Here is a 17,726-nt window from a genome sequence, read left to right as displayed (position 1 = left end):
AGTGAAGCCATGGGAGCAGGTGGTGGATGGTCGTATGAGCAGCTGGTGCAGATCACAAGTCCTGGTTATGTGACCACTGACACCAGGCAGACAATCTCTGAAGGGTATTGATAATGGCTGGGGTCACCCGACTTGTAAAGACACTGCCCAGAAGAAGGCACTGGAAAACTGCTTTCTTTAGACAAATTTGCCAACAACAATCATGGTCGTGGTCATATGACATGGCACATGATGATGATGATGATGATGATGATGATGATGTTGATAGACAAGATAAGTTCAAGCAGCCTTTTTCCACTGAGGTTAGGTGAGACCAGATCTTCCTGTACCTTACGAAGTGATCACTGAGTGTATGTTCATGGTCTTCTGCTGCTGTAGCCCATCCACTTCAAGGTTCAATGTGCTGTGTACTCAGAGACGCTCTTGTACACTCCACTGTTGTAACGTGTGGTTGTTTGAGTTACTGTCACCTTCCTGTCAGCTTGAACCAGTCTGGTCATTCTCCTCTGATCTCTCTCATTAACAAGGTGTTTCACCCTCAGGTCTGCTGCTCACTGATATTTTTTTCCTTTTTATACCATTCTCTATAAACTCTAGAGACTGTTGCGTGTGAAAATCCCAAGAGATGAGCAGCTTCTAAGATATTGGAACCACCCCATCTGACACCAACAATCATTCCTTGGCCAAAGTCACTTAGAACATATTTCTTCCCCATCCTGATGTTTGGGCCTGAACAACAGCTGAACCTCTTGACCATGTCTGCATGCTTTTATTCATTGAGTTGCTGCCACATGATTGGCTGATTAGATATTTGCATTAACGACAGGTGTACCTAATAAAGTGGATACTGAATGCAGATGAAGGGTGAAAGGTGTAATATTTAAGGGGGGCATGAGGGGATCTTCTCTCAGAGTGCTATGAGAGTGTGGAATGAGCTGATAGCTGATGTAGTGGATGCGGGTTTGATTTCAATGCTCAGGGGTACGTGGATGGGAGGGTGTGAAGGGCAGTGGTCCAGTGCAGGTTAATGTGACTAGCCAGGATTTTAGTTTGGCATGGACAAGATGGGCTGAAAGGCCTGTTTCAGTGCTGTAGTGCTCTATGATTCTATTCCTCTCCCAAGCACTTGAGTCCAGTAATACCTCTCCTTCTGTCCTCAATCCTGCCTCTTTGTCATTGACTGCTGACCCCAGGCACTATGCCTGTCTCATTGACCTTCTCCAGTAACTATCCCACTATTATATTCCTCCATTAGTACAAGGTCCTGACCTTCTTTCCTGCTGCTCCTTGTGCTCACTGATATTTGAGTCGGCATCCACACTGAACAGGTTGAAGAGGTCAAAGACGCAAGAGATTCTGCAGATGCTGGAAATCCAGAGCAACACACACAAAATGCTGGAGGAACTCAGCAGGTCAGGCAGCATCTACGGAGAGGAATGAACAGTCGACATTTCAGGCTGAGACCCTTCCTCAGAACTGGAAAGGAAGGGGGAAGATGCCAGAATAAAAAGGGGGGAGTGAGGGGAAGGAGGATAGCTAGTTGGTGACAGGTGAAGCCAGGTGGGTGGGAAAGGTAGAGGGCTGGAGAGGAAGGAATCTGATAGGAGAGGAGAGTGGACCGTGAGAGAAAGAGAAGCAGGAGGGTTTACTCCAGCATTCCAAAGATGTACCACTAGGGTTAGCGAGTTGTGGGCAGGCTATGTTGGTACCAGAGGCATAGCAACACTTGCAGGCTGCCCCCAGCACATCACGAAAACGATGGTACCAAAAATCCATTTCACTGCATGTTTCTGTTTTGATTTACCTGTGACAAATAAATCTCATCTTCTTCTTTCCTTTGAGAACTCAGCAGGTCAGGCAGGGGAATAAACAGTTGACAGTTCAGGCCAAGACCATTCATCACTACTGAAAAGGAAGGGGACAGAAGCTAGAAATGGCTCCCTTCCTTTCTGGTCTTGATGAACCTGCCCCTCAGATCCTGTTCATTTCCTCTTACCTTAAACCGGGATTTTCCTCACCTATCAGGCGCCATCTTGTAATCCCACCCATCCCCCACTTCTTATTATGGCTTCTACCCCATTCCTTCCCAATCTCAGCCTAAAGAATCAGCAGTTTATTCCTCTCCATAGATGCTGATTGACCTGCTGAGTTCCTCCAGATTTCTAATCGGCCTATCACCTCCCTATGATGCCCCATACACCTCCTTCCATGGTCCACTCCCCTCTTCAGTAGGATTCCTTCTTCTCCAGCCCTTTACCTCTTCCACCTATCACTTCCCAGCTTCTTACTTCATCCTCCCTGCCCCACCCACCCAGCTTCCCCCTCACCTGGTCTCACCAATCACCTGCCAGCTTGTATTCCTTCCCCCTCTCCCCACCTTCTTCTTCTGGATTCTGCTCCCTTCCTTTCCAGTCCTGATGAAGGGCCTCAGCCCAAAACATCGCCTGTTTCCTCCTCTCCATTGATGCTGCCTGACCTGCTGATTTCCTCCAGCACTTTGTGTGTGTTGCTGAAGAGATTGGTGTAGCTCACATTGGCTTCACTCTTTACCCTCCTTCATCTCCGGACACAGGCATAATGGGAAAACTATTAAAGCAATTAGTTTTCCATATTGGATTTGCTAAGATGGCAACAGCTCTCTTGAAATAAACTCCCAAACCATGACATCTCCAAATATCCAGATCCACAAATCAGAAATTTCATAGCCATCAGAAAATTGGCTGCACGTGACACAGTGATTCATCCAGAGCTCTATTGCCCTCACCTCCAAACTCTGTGGAGTTTGCATGATCCCTCTGTGACTTCCTGGGTGCCCCTGTTTGGTGGTTATCAGTCTAAGTCTCGGTATGTATGTTTTTTTGTAAAACTCTATTGCATTTATTTTTTTCCTGTAAATGTTTCCCTAGGTAGTATGGTGGTTGCCCATCATGTCCAACAATGACAGGAAACCTGTGTGAGAGAGTTTCTAAAGTGGATATGGTAGCATATACATACAATGATAATAAATTCACTCTTAACTTTGTGTTGACCTATGGATTTCGAACGTAAGGGTTGGTAGGTTTATTAAGCCCATTAAGTTTATTTTGATTTATTTCCCATATACTGCACTGCCCAATTACACCCACGTTAATGTCACCAATTAACCTATTAACCCGAATAAACTCTTCTTGGGCTTCCAGCTGGGTACAGGTATCAATTATAACCGATGTTTCGATGACAGAGCTGATGGATATGAGAGGGGTAGAGGGAGGGAGGGGACTAAGTGAGGGGGTAGGTGGACTCATTGGTGTCAAAGGCTGGTATTAATAGAGCTTCTTCAAGCAATAAGAAATCAGAGTCTAAAACAGTGAGTTGCTGGTCTCCCACTCTCTTTATTGCAGAAGTGACGTCTCTCTCCCTCGCTGGTGAGATACTGAAGTGCTGGGCTATGGACTATAGTTTTGTTGGACTCTATATCAGGGTCACTTTGGGGGCTTTTGCATTTGTGCGATGGGAGGGATAAGGGAGGGTTTTGGGGCTTCGATGTTTCTATAATTCATTCTATGGGGTTTCTTGTTTTGTGAATGTCTGTGGAGAGTACGAATTTCAGGTTGTATACTGAAATTCTCTGATATTAAATGAACCTTAAATCTTAAAAATCAAAACTTAGACTAAAGAGGCTAGAAATCTGAAATGAAACTGTAAATGGTGGAAGCACTCAGCAGGTAAGGCAGCATCCACGGAGAGAGAGAATCAGAATTTCAGGTTCAAACCAGTTCTGCATCCTCATAATTCACAGACTATATCTTCACAGGGCAATTCGGGAGAGAGGGAACAACCCAAATGTATGATGATGGATGGGTAAGGAGATAAAAATTTCTAGCAAGGAAGCAAGTCAACAGTGTGATCTGTAGTATTAGGGAAATGAACTTGGAGCATAAAGTCGGTAAATTAAATCCTATCGAAGCATGAAGGTTGATTTGAAGTCTGGAAGTTGAGGACCGATTGCTGAAGATTTGGGACTGCGAGTCCACCGGGGATGTCGTAGGCCAGATATCTGCAAGTCCAGGAGCCCAGTGGAGACTGGAGGCGTCGGAACCTGGGGTTGGAGAAGTGTGAGAGTGTGTGTCCGGGTGTGTGCGTGATGAAAGGGGTTTGTTCAGTTGTTGTTCTACTGAATATTGTGGGCACGCTTTGTTGGCGCCAGAAAGTGGGGCAGCACTTGCGGGCTGCCCCCTGCACATCCTTAGGTTGTCTTGGTTGTTAACACAAATGACGCATTTCACTGCGTGCTGATGTACGTGTGATAAATAAATGAATCTGATCTTAAAAGATGGAACACGAGGAACATGAGGCATCTTAAAGGTGTTTGCCACACAACGTGGAAAAGAAATAACGAGCAAGGGTTCAAACACTGAGCGGCTGAACCTGTGTGAGATATTTCTTTATAATCAGCATTCTTCTGTTGAGAGATTTAACATCGCCATGGCAACAAGAGATGAAGTATTTCAGTTTCCGAACATTTGTTTTAATGATTGAATCCTGCATACATTCAGATTAAGATCATTGAGAGGGTCACAAATGACAAGAGACGCACAGATCCTCTTTCCCACCCCCACCACCTCCCCTACCTTCTCGTCCACTGAGCCACTACCTCCCATTATCTCCCTTCAGTCCACTCTCTCCTGGAGTTGCTCCACACCCTTGAGTCCACCTATTCCCTCCCTTAATACTCACCCTCTGGAGCCAACAATCTCACCCTTGTCCCTCACTCATTCCCAGCCCTCCACTATCCACCCACCATCTCTCACCCTACCACCCAATACCTTAACGTCTCTCACACACTTCTGCTCAAGTTCCCCCCAGTGGGATAGAAGCTGCCCTTGAGGCCATTCCACCTCTGCCTCTGAAGCCTCACCAGCCTTGGGTACAGATTGCTGAGAGCTACAACCCCCTAGGTGTAAGTATTACCACTGCTGATTCTCCTGGCCCAACCACGTGGACACCATGCCTAAGAAAGCTCAGTCTCATCTCTACTTCCTCAGGAGGCTCAGGAATTTGGTATGTCGCCCACTTCCAGCGCCAACATTGCATGTCCACAACTCACTACCTACCCCTAACCCGTGCGTCTTTGGAACGTGGGAGGAACCACCACGTGGTCATGGGGAGGACGTACAAACTCCTTACAGTCGCGGCAGGAGTTGAACACGGGTGTCTAGTACTGTAATAGCGTTACGTTACCATGCCACCTCAAACACACACCGTCTCCACTGCCTTCCTTTAATAATCTGATTTCCTAATTAATAAGCTCTCTCCATCAGCCACCCTGATTCTTTACTTTATTATCTTGATTAATAATTCCACATTACTGGCACATAATTGCAACTTCATGCGAAAACAGTAATTGTAAATAGCTGATTCATTATGCATTCCTCCACTGTGTGCAACCTCACTTAATGGACATGTTCCAAAAAGTTACAAGCCACCCTGATGGTTTCCGTTTGGAAGATTAACTCTTGTCCTTGAACCCATTATTAGTAATTATACTGCCCAGAGGCTTTGGTATCAGTGCACCACGCCACGTCATTAATTAAGCTCCCTCGGTGATTACATTACGTTAAAATGATTGGCCAATACCATTGGGTCAGCCTGAGTTCAAATATGCCACGATCAATATTTTTAAAATGGAATCGTACTTCTGTACTTCCTAATTAAAGGCCAATAGCTCACAATAATATCACAGAAGGAAATTGACCGGATTAGATTATCATGCCATGTGTCAGTTCAGATCTTAAGTACCCCGATTAAGGCTAAACCTACAACCAGGGTCATACAAATGTCATATTCAGGAGGTGATAACTCAGGATGTATCTCTGAAGGGTGGCAGCCCACAACTGGCTGACTTCATGGCTACAAATTCTCCTTAACTCTTCACGATCTCCCTGCTCTATCTTTCCCCTTCAAATCTCCATTTCTGCAAAACGTGCGCTCAGTGTTCACTTAATTAGATACCTCCTGTTCCCAATAAAGTGAGCACTGAGTGTCAGGTCTTCTGCTGCTGTGGCCCATCCACTTCAAGGTTTGACGTGTTGTGCGTTCAGTGATGCCCTTCTGCACACCACTGTTGTAACGTGTGGTTATTTGAGTTACTGTCACCATCCTGTCAGCTTGAACCAGTCTGGCTGTTCTCCTCCGAGCTCTCTCATTAACAAGGTGATTTCATCCACAGACTTCCTTCCTCGCTGGATTTTTTTTTGATTTTTTTGCACCATTCCCTGTAAACTCTACGGGCTGTTGTGTGTGAAAATCCCAGGAGATCAGCGGTTTCTAAGATACTCAAACCACCCTGTCTGGCACTAACCATCATTCCACAGCCAAAGGGATTTAGATTACGTTTATTTATTTATTTAGAGATACAGCATAGAACAGGCCCTTCCAGCCCCTTGAGCCATGTCACCGAGCAACCAACCAATTTAACCCTAACCTAATCACAATTTGTAATGACCAATTAATCTACTAACCTGTACGTATTTGGACTGTGGAGCAAAACATCAGAAACTAGAGGAAACCAATGCACATATGGAAAGGAAAGTACAAACTTGCTTACAGAGGATTTGAACTCTGAACTCCAACGTGCCAAGTGTCGCGCTAACCACTACACTACTGTGGCACCCCTTTTCGTCCCCATTCTGTTTGGACTGAACAACAACTGAACCTCTTGACCATGTCTGTGTGCTTTTATGCATTGAGCTGCTGCAACATGATTAGTGATAGTCATAGAAAACTGCAGTACAGAAAACAGGCCCTTCAGCCCATCTAATCTATGCCAAACCGTTAATCTGCCTACTCCCATTGACCTGCGCTTGAACCATACCCATCCATCCATTTACCTGACCAAATTTCTCTTAAATGTTGAAATCAACCCCACATCCACCACTTGCACTGCCAGCTCGTTCCACACTTTCACCACCCTCTGAGTGAAGAAGTCCCTCCTCACGTTCTCCTGAAACACTACACCAAACGATTGGCAAGTTAGATACCTGCATTAATGCGTGCATTACATCATGTGCGATTTGCATTAGGTGCACAGGAGTACCCAATAAAGTGGCCACGGGGTGTAGAACGGTACAGCACAGGAACAGGCCCTTCTGCCCAAAAAGCCTGTGCTGAATTGAACTAAATCTCTTTTGCCTGCACATGGTCCATATCCCTCCATTCCCTATGGAAACAACTTCTTCCAGTGGCTGATGAGAAGGGTGCGGAGCAGCCGTTATACGAGGAGCCGCCGCAGATCCCTGGCCCTCCATCGCCAGGTGGCCCTGGAAGCTCCAGGCTTCCTTGGGTGCTGGCCAACTTCCCCGACAGGTGAAGGCACGGCAGGCTGGCTCAAATTCTAAAGGTCTAAAGATGAAAGGTATTTAAAGATTTGCTTTAATTACCACATGTCCATTGAAGCATACGTTCAGTGAAATGTGTTGTTTGTGTCAAGGATTGTGCTGGGGGCACCTCTGGCACCAGCGTAGCATGCCCACAACTTACTAATCTTAACCTGTACCTTTTTTGGGATGTGGGAGGAAACCGGAGCCCCTGGAGGAAACCCATGTGGTCACGGGGAGAACATACGAGGTCCTTACAGGCAGCAGAGGGAATTGAACCCCAGCTGGTGATCGCTGGTTCTGTAAAGCGGTTGTTCTAACTACTCTGCCACCCTGCTTCCTCTGACCATGAAGCCCAACTTCTAATGTTGACACAACACCATGGAATGTTGGGATGCATTAATGTAGCAAACGTCAAGAACTTGTTTGCCGCAAAGCGTGAATTGTTAAGAATCATTTCACTTTGCACATCTCCCTAAGCAGAGTGAAGGGGTTTGGGAGCCACTTAGCAATAGTACTGAGTATTGTGACTGACTTTTTCTCCGCTCTCCGCCAGCAGCACAGAGAGAAAACGTAACATGGAGCTCCTGTCCACTCCCCGCAACATCAAGATCACCAACATCACCTGCGATTCCTTCAAGATCTGCTGGGAGACCGATGTGAAGGACAGGGAGCGCATCACACATTACTTTGTGGACCTCAACAAGAAGGAAAACAAAGACTCCAACAAGTTCAAACACCGGGTAAGGTTACTGGTTGGAATCCTGCTCCCCTGAAGAACATGGGCTAATTGCTATGAAACACAACCCAGAACTTTCACAGTCCCCCTTACAGATATACACCTCTAAATCTTTATTTATTAACTATAAGTGCATTAAAATCTATTTTCTGTCGTTAATCTTAATTCATTAATGGTCCCCATTATTAATTATATTATTCATTTTTGTTTAATTTATTGAGATACAGCACGGAATAGGCCCTCCCGGTCCTTTGAGACACACTGCCCAGCAATGTTCGATTTAACTCTAGCTTAATCACAGGACAATTTACAATGACCAATTAACCTACCAACTGGAATGTCTTTTTAACCAGAGCACCCAGAGGAAACCCCTGGGGTCATGGGGAGAAGTTACAAACTCCTTGCAGATAGTGGTGGGAGTTAAACCTGGGTCACTGGTACTGTAAAGCAGTTGTGTTAACTATGACCCTACCATAGCACCCCAATTACTGATACACATCATCATCTTTATTTATTAATTAAACTACACCCAGTGTACATCTTCATAAAGTTATGAAGATCTACACTCACTGAGTTTGTGGTCTTCTGCTGTTGTAGCCCATCCACTTCAAGGTTCAATGTGTTTTGTGTTTAGAGATGCTCTTCTGCACACCACTGTTGTAATGTGGTTATTTGAGTTACCGTCATCTTCCTGTCAGTTTGAACCATTCTCCTCTGACCTCTCCCATTAACAAGGCATTTTTGCTCTCAGAACAGCTGCTCACTGGATTTTTTTTTTGTTTTTTCCATAATTCTCTGTAAAATCTAGACACTGTTATGCATTAAAATTCCAGGAGATCAGTTTCTGAGATACTCAAACCACCCCATCTGGCACCAACCATCATCCCATGGTCAAAGTTAGGGTTAGATCACATTTCTTCCCCATTACGATGTTTGATCTGAACAATAACTGAACCTTTTAACCATGCTTTTATGTACTGAATTGCTGCCACATGATAGGCTGATTAGATATTTGCATTAAAGAATAGGTACACAGGTGTACCTAATAGAATGGCTACTGAGTGTACCTTGAGTTGATAATCTTTATTAATTCATTCTTATTGATCATGGTCCATATTACTGGCCACCTGCAGCATCCAGGACATCTTCAAGGAGTGACATTTCAAAAGGTAGCATCTATCATTAAGGATCCCCATCACCCAGGACATGCTCTCTTCTCATTGTTACCATCAGGAAGGAGGTAGAGAAGCCTGAAGGCACACACTCACTGATTTAGGAAAAGCTTATTCCTCTCTGCCATCAGGTTTCTGAATGGACATTGAATCCATGAACACCACCTCATTACTTTTTGCACTACTTATGTAACTATTAAATCAATAAATAAATATTATATATACTTACAGTAATTCACAGTTTTTATTATGTATTGGACTGTACTGCTGCCACAAATTAACAAATTTCACCACATATGCCAGTGATATTAAACCTGATTCTGATTCTGATTAATGTATTTTTTATTAATTAATGGTCATAATTACTGATATATACACTTTATCTTCATTAATAGTCCCCATTATTAGTATATGCTCTTTAATTTTTGTTTACTGAACTAATGAAATTAAGATCAATTTGAACTCACCTCCAATTCTGTGGATTATTACTGCCATACCCAATCTCTATACTATTATAGCACAGAAGAGACATATAATTATTTTTAATTTATTAATTGAGATACAGTGCAGTATAGGTCCTTCTGGCCCTTCAAACCGTGCTGTCCAGCAATCACCCAATTTAATCCAGGCCTAATCATGGGACAATTTACAATCACCAATTACAATAACCTACCCACTGGTATGTCTTTGGACTGCGGGAGGAAACTGGAGCACTCGGAGGAAACTCACGCGGTCACGGGGAGAACGTACAAACTCCTTACAGACAGTGGCGGAAATTGAACCCGGGTTGCTGATACTGTAAAAGCATTGTGCTAATCACTACACTACCATGCCGCCCCAAATATTTAGAGATGCAACACGTTAAGGTATTTTAATCATCATAAAGTATTTCTGTAGATCAAAGTTCAAAGTAAATTTATTATCAAGGTACTAATATGTCACCATAAACAACTCTGAGATATATTTTCTTGTGGGCATATGCAACAAATCTATAGAGCAGTAATTATAACAGGATCAATGAAAGATCAACCAGAGTGCAGAAGGCAACAAACTCTGCAAATGCAAATATAAATAAATACCATTAAGTAACAAGAACATGAGATAATGAGATAAAGAGTCCTTAAAGTGAGATCATTGGTTATGGGAACATTTCAATGATGGGGCATGTAAAGCTGAATGTAGTTATCATCTTTTGTTCAAGAGCCTGATGGTTGTGGGGTAGTAACTGTTCTTGAACCTGGTGGTGTGAGTCCTGAGGCTCTTGTACCTTCTACCTGCTGGCAGCAGTGAGGAGAGAGCATGGCCCGGGTGGTGGGGGTCCTGATGGCAGCAGTGAGAAGAGAGCATGGCCTGGGTGGTGGGGGTCCTGATGGCAGCAGTGAGAAGAGAGCGTGGCCTGGGTGGTGGGGATCCTGATGGCAGCAGTGAGAAGAGAGCATGGTCTGGGTGGTGGGGGTCCCTGATGGCAGCAGTGAGAAGAGAGCGTGGCCTGGGTGGTGGGGGTCCCTGATGGCAGCGGTGAGGAGAGAGCATGGCCTGGGTGGTGGGGGTCCCTGATGGCAGCAGTGAGAAGAGAGCATGGTCTGGGTGGTGGGGATCTGGGTTGATGGATGTTGCTTTCTTTCATCAGCATTTCATGTAGATGTGCTCAGTAGTTGGGAGGGCTTCACTCGTGATGAACTGGGCTGAATCCACGACTTTTTGTAGGATTTTTCTGTTCAAAGGCATTGGTGCTTCTGTACAAGGCTGTGATGCAGCCAGTCAATGTACTCCCCACTACACATCTAAAGGAGTTATGATCTTTAAGATATTAAGTTACAATCTTTTACGATTTGTTTCATCTTTTCAAAATCTTTATATTTATTTATTTCGAAATAATATTTATTTCGAGGTCCAGCATGGTACAGACCCTTCTGGCCCAATTACTTGCATGTGACCAATTAACCTGCTAACCCATAAGTCTTTAGAATGTGGGCAGAAACCAGAGCACCCAGAGGAAAGCCATGTGTTCATGGGTAGAACGTACAAACTCCTTACAGACAGCGTGGGAATTGAACTGGTATCATAATAGCATTACTTCAAGCACACGTCACCCCCACCATCTTCCTTTCAGAATCTGATTTCCTAATGAATAGCTCTTTCCGGATTGCTGGTGCTGTAATGACGTTAAGCTAAATGCTACACTACCCCGCTGTACTCCACACTTTGTTCGTTATGCACTGTGTTGTATGACGTGGGCAATCTCAGTCTTTCCATGACCACGATTGTTCCTGACAAATTTTTCTACGGAAGTGGTTTGCCATTGCTGCCATCTGGACAGTGTCTTTACAAGATGGGTGAATCCAGCCATTATCAATACTCTTCAGAGACTGTCTGCCTGGTGTCAGTGGTCACATAACCAGGACTTGTGATCTGCACCAGCTGCTCATACGACCGTCCACCACCTGCTCCCATGGCTTCACCTGACCCTGATCGGGGGCTAAGCAGGTGCTACACCTTGCCCGAGGGTGACCTGCAGGCTAGTGGAGGGAAGGAGCACCTTACACCTCCTTTGGTAGAGACGTATCTCCAACCTACCACATTTACAATGTTTAAAAGATGCTTGAACAAACAAGTACATAGATAGGAAAGATTTAAAAGGAAATGGGCTGTAGGCAGATAAATGGAATTAGCTTGGAAAGGATAAACTAAGCCAAGGTCCTATATCTGAGCTATATAATGCCAGGATTCTATAACAGTCTTGATCAGACTTTCTTCTCCTTAGAATCAGATCAGAATCACAATACTATAAGATATAGGAGCAGAATTAGGCCATTTGGCCCATCGAGTCTGCTCCACCATTTCATCATGGCTGAATCATTTTCCCTCTCAGCCCCAGTCTCCTGCCTTCTCTCCGTATCCCTTCATGCCCTGACCAATCAATAATCTATCAGCCTCTGCCTTAAATGTACCCAATGACTTGTCCTCCACAGCCGTCTGTGGCAATGATTTCCACAGATTCACCACCCTCCGGCTAAAGAAATTCCTCCTCATCTCCATTCTAAAAGGACATTCCTCTATTCTGAGGCTGTGTCCTCTGCTCCTAGACTCTCCCACCAAAGGAAACATGACATATATTCATATATATAGGTCATATATATATGACAAAAGTTGAATTTCCCCATGGGGATGAATAAAGTATCTATCTATCTATCTATATATTGCGCCAGCAGTACAGTGCAATACATAAAATATACTATAAATTGCTGAAAGAAATAAATGTTCTGAAAAAAGGATGAAAATAGAGAGGTTGCTGTTCAGGTTCTCTTCAGAAATCTGATGGCAGAGGGGAAGAAACTCTTCCTAAAACATTCAGTTCCATCCTCCCTGACTGTAGTAATGAGGAGAAGGTGGTGAGTGAGGTGGGACTGGGGACCCTCATAATGGACGCTGCCTTTCTGAGGCATTACACAGCCTGTGTTGTTTTGATATCCCTCCTGATCTGGACCGGCACGTGTCACTCCCCTAGTTACTAGAGTGGAAAGCACAGATTAGAGGCCATCATAACCGACACTATACAAGGTCACCAAAGGATACATCCTGGGGCAGATGATGTTACCCATTTGAACTGTCCCTTGGAACTATATTTGGCCTGGTTTGTTATTGATACGGGGGCAACTCAGAGTTATTATCGGCTATTTCTGGTGGATACACCAGGAAGGGAGCAAACACCAAATGATAGGTGATTTTTAAAATGTTCTAACACAAATTGTATTACCATCGCGAAAATAAAGCTGCCAATGTCAGAAATCACGTAATCACAGAAAATGCTCTCAGCAGGTCAAGCGGTATCTGTGAGGAGGGAAAGGAGTTTGTCCAACTGAAACATTATCTTCGTCAGAGAGAGAGCCGGCAGGCTGAGACAGGGAGTGTCCGGGGGGAGTCAGTGTCAGAGAGAGGGGCAGTGAGGCAGAGGGTGACAGGGATGGAGTGAGATGGATTGACAGAGAGCGAGAAGGAGTGAGACAGACAGTGACAGAGAGGGGAGTAAGGCTGAGAGAGAGGGAGTGAATTAGAGTGCATCAGAGAGAGGGAGGAGCAAAGCTGAGAGTGGCAGAGAGAGGGGGAGTGAGATAGAGTGAGAGAGAGGGGGGAGTGAGACAGAGAGTGACGGGGGGGGGGTTAAGGCAGAGGGTGACAGAGAGAGGGAGTGAATTAGAGAGCATCAGAGAGAGGGAGGAGCAAAGCTGAGAGTGGCAGAGAGAGGGGGAGTGAGACAGAGAGTGAGAGAGAGGGGGAGTGAGACAGAGAGTGACGGAGGGGTTAAGGCAGAGGGTGACAGAGAGAGGGAGTGAATTAGAGTGCATCAGAGAGAGAGAGGGGAGCAAAGCTGAGAGTGACAGAGAGAGATCAAGGCAGAGAGTGTCAGAGAGGGGGGGGCAGCAAAGCAGAATGTAAGAGAGAGAGAGAAGCAGGTCAGCAATAGAAAGAGAGATGGCAGAGTGAGAGAGAGAGAGTGAGTGAAAGAGATAGAGAGTGAGAGAGAGAATCTAGGTGCACAGCGGGAGAGACAGATTAACAGAGGCAGGTTTAGAAATGCTAAGGCAGGGGGAAATAACAGGTTTGCTTTTGAGATGACACCTTCTCGGTGATTGTCACAAGAAGTCTTAGAAATCCTTCATAGTAAAGATGCTAATGGAAACGTCCACCAATTTGCGCAGAAGTTCCATCGTGTGCGTGAGAGAGAATAAGGCAGAGAGGCGGCACAAGACAGTGCCGCTCAGTCGGGCTGCCTAACGAACCTCATTAGCGAGGAATCAGCTCGGTGACTGCGGCATTCGGACCCGCTGGAGGAGCCTGGACTCTCTCCGGATGCCCGCTCACCGTGTTCTCCCCGCTCACCGTGTTCTCCCCGCCGAGGGTGTGGGTTCGCGCTGGGCCCGGCTGCGTTTACGCCGCATCACTGCCAGCACCAAGGCTGGGCAATGCGGGAGGGCTGGCCAGTTATAGAGGCTGCAGATGGACGGAGAGCTACCAGCGGGGAGAGGAGCTGGCTGTCACAGTGGCACAGGTGCAGAGCTGTGTGTGTGACAGAGAGACTGTGCGTCTATATGTGTGTGTGTAGGTGTGTACGCGCGTGTGCATGAGAGCGTGTATGTACGTGTGCGTTCAGTATGTGTGTGTGTGTACAAGTGTGAGTGTGTATGAATGTGTGAGTGTGATCAGCTCTGACAGACCATCTGGCCGGCAGAGAGAGGGAAGGACCCGGGACTGCCCTACAGCACTCGACCCCAGCAAGGGCACGGAACTCGGGTGCAGGTTTGGGTCTTGGTTTTGACCCAGACAACTGATTGCATTCCCCCCCCCACCCCCCACCATCCCCTGTTACGGAGTGTGGGCAACAAATCATTCAATCAACTCATTAGAACAATGCACCTTAATTATGTAATGCTTTCCTGTCTAATAAATAGTGCTGACATCTCCCACTTTACATCAAACACCATCACGCCGCGGACTGACAGATATTCATTTGTTGTCTAATGGTGCGATTCATGTGGGATTTTAAAAAAAATCTCCGTGCAGATGAACTGCAACGTGTAACTGCCCCCTGGTAACCGTTACCTGCCGCTCTACAGTCTAAACAACATCCAGGGCCCGAGTAGTTCACTTTGCTAGCGGTAAATATCTGGGAATACAGATACAAAATTCCCTAAAAGTGGCGTCACAGGTAGATAGGGTCTTAAAGAGAGCTTTTGGTACATTGGCCTTTATAAGTCAAAGTATTGAGTATAAGAGTTGGAATGTTATGGTGAGGTTGTATAAGGCCGAATTTGGAGTATTGTGTACAGTTTTGGTCACTGAATTACAGGAAGGATATTAATAAGGTTGAAAGAGTGCAGAGAAGGTTTACAAGGATGTTGCCGGGACTTGAGAAACTGAGTTACAGAGAAAGGTTGAATAGGTTAGGACTTTATTCCCTGAAGCGTAGAAGAATGAGGGGAGATTTGTTAGAGGTATATAAAATTATGATAGGTATAGGGGAGAAAAAAACCAGAGGACATGGGTTAAGGGTGAAGGGGGAAAAGTTTAAAGGGAACATTGGGGGGGCTTCTTCACGCAGAGAGTGGTGGGAGTGTGGAATGAGCCGCCAGATGAAGTAGTAAATGTGGGCTCACTTTTAACATTTAAGGTAAATTTGGACAGGTACATGGATGAGAGGTGTATGGAGGGATATGGTCCAGGGGCAGGTCAGTGGGTCTAGGCAGAAAAACAGTTCAACACAGCCAAGAAGGGCCAAAAGGCCTGTTTCTGTGCTGTAATGTTCTGTGGTTCTATGGCAGCAGAGTGGCTAGTGTAACGCTTCAGAGCGCCAGCGATTCCGGGCTCAGCTCCCACTGCTGTACATTCTCACCATGACGGAGTGGGTTTTTGACAAGTGCTCCCGTTTCCTCCCACATACGGCTCAGGGATAGGGTCGGTAAGTTGTGGGCATGCTACGTTGGCACTGGAAGCATGGCGACACTTGTGGGCTGCCCCCGCACATCCTCGGCCAGCACTGGTCATCATACTAACTGTATGTTTTGATGTACATGTGACAAGTAAAGCTAATCTCTCTCCCTCTTTAATCTCTCTCCACTCTCTGTGTGTAAAAGTTCCCCCTCAGAATTCTCAAGTGCAGAGGTTCCCAACCTGGGAACCCCTGCTTGATGGTATTGGTCCATGGCATAAATAAAATCTGCTCTAAAATCATCCCCCTTACACTAAGCCCATGCCTTCTGACATTCTCTTCTGCTGATGTGGGGGAAAGGTTTCCCAATCTATGCTCTCATAGTTTTATACACAGTATCGGAGTCATGTCCCCCTCTTAACCTTCTCTAGATAAGAACTAGTTTAGTCAGCTTCCATCATGGACACTAGCCTCTGAGGCATCCAGGATATCTTCAAGGAACAATGCTTTAAAAAGGTGGTGTCCATCACTAAGGATCCCCATCACTCAGGACTTGTCCTTTTCTCATTGCTACCATCAGGGAGGAGGTACAGGAGCCTCAAGACACACACTCAATGATTCAGGAACAGCTTCTTACCTCTGCCATCAGATTTCAGAATGGACATTGACCCTCATGAACACTATTTCACTATTTTTTTTATTTCTGTTTTTGCACTAGTAATCAATTTAACTATTTAATATATGCATACTTACTGTAATTTACAGTTTTTTCCAAGGAGAAAAAGCCGAGTTCATTCAACCTATTCTCATAAGGCATGCTCCCCAATCCAGGCAACATCCTTGGAAATCTCCTCTGCACCCTTTCTATAGTTTCCACGTCCTTCCTGTAGTGAGGCGACCAGAATTGAGCACAGTACTCCAAGTGGGGTCTGACCAGGGTCCAGCTGTAACATTAACTCTCGGCTCTTAAACTCAATCCCATGATTGATGAAGGCCAATGCACCGTATGCCTTCTTAACCACACAGTCAACTTGTGTAGCAGCTTTGAGTGTCCTAACAACTTGGACCCCCAAGTTCCCTCTGATCCTCCACACTGCCAAGAGTCTTACCATTAATACTATATCCTGCCATCATATTTGACCTACCAAAATGAATCACCTCACACTTGTCTGGGTTAACTCCATCTGCCACTTCTCAGCCCAGTTTTGCATCCTATCAACATCCTATTTTAACCTCTGACGGCCCTCCACACTATCCACAACACCTCCAACCTTTGTGGCATTAGCAAATTTACTAACCCATCCCTCCACTTCCTTATCCAGGTCATTTATAAAAATCACAAAGAGTAGGGGTCCCAGAACAGATCCCTGAGACACACCACTGGTCACTGGCCTCCATGGAAAATATGACCCGTCTACAACCACTCTTTGCCTTCTATGGGCAAGCCAGTTCTGGATCCACAAAGCAATGTCCCCTTGGATCCCATGCCTCCTTACTTTCTCAATAAGCCTTGCATGGGGTACTTTATCAAATGCCTTGCTAAAGTACGTTTCCACTACATCTACAGCTCTACCTTCATCAATGTGCTTAGTCACATCCTCAAAAAATTCAATCAGGCTCGTAAGGCATGACCTGCCTTTGACAAAGTCATGCTGACTATTCCTAATCATATTATGCTTCTCCAAATGTTCATAAATCCTGCCTCTCAGGATCTTCTCCATCAACTTACCAACCACTGAAGTAAGATTCACTGGCCTACAATTTCCTGGGATATCTCTATACCCTTCCTTGAATAAGAAACACATCCCCAACCCTCCAATCCTCCGGAACCTCTCCCATCCTCATTGATGATGCAAAGATCATCGCCAGAGGCTCAGCAATCTCCTCCCTTGCTTCCCACTGCAGCCTGGAGCTACATCTCATTCAGTCCTGGCGACTTACCCAACGTGATGCTTTCCAAAAGCTCCAGCACATCCTCTTTCTTAATATCTACATTCTCAAGCTTTTCAGTCCACTGCAAGTCATCCCTACAA

General features: G+C 45.4%; 1 protein-coding gene across 2 annotated transcripts in view; it reads left to right on the top strand.

The window, feature by feature from the left end:
* LOC140735910 (phytanoyl-CoA hydroxylase-interacting protein-like) overlaps positions 1–17,726 on the top strand; it is an 89,779-nt gene that overhangs the window by 57,512 nt on the left and 14,541 nt on the right. The window contains exon 2 of one of the 2 annotated variants that reach the window (XM_073061520.1): positions 7,912–8,098. In XM_073061520.1, coding sequence (XP_072917621.1) covers positions 7,934–8,098 — 165 coding nt within the window. In that variant the 5' untranslated portion in view covers positions 7,912–7,933. The remainder of the gene's footprint in view (positions 1–7,911; positions 8,099–17,726) is intronic. The other variant, XM_073061512.1, reaches the window with a different exon arrangement.

Source organism: Hemitrygon akajei, chromosome 1 (assembly GCF_048418815.1).
Source record: "Hemitrygon akajei chromosome 1, sHemAka1.3, whole genome shotgun sequence".
NCBI lineage: Eukaryota > Metazoa > Chordata > Chondrichthyes > Myliobatiformes > Dasyatidae > Hemitrygon > Hemitrygon akajei.
Note: the sequence above shows the minus strand (reverse complement) of the source record. Positions and strands in the feature narration are given on the sequence as shown.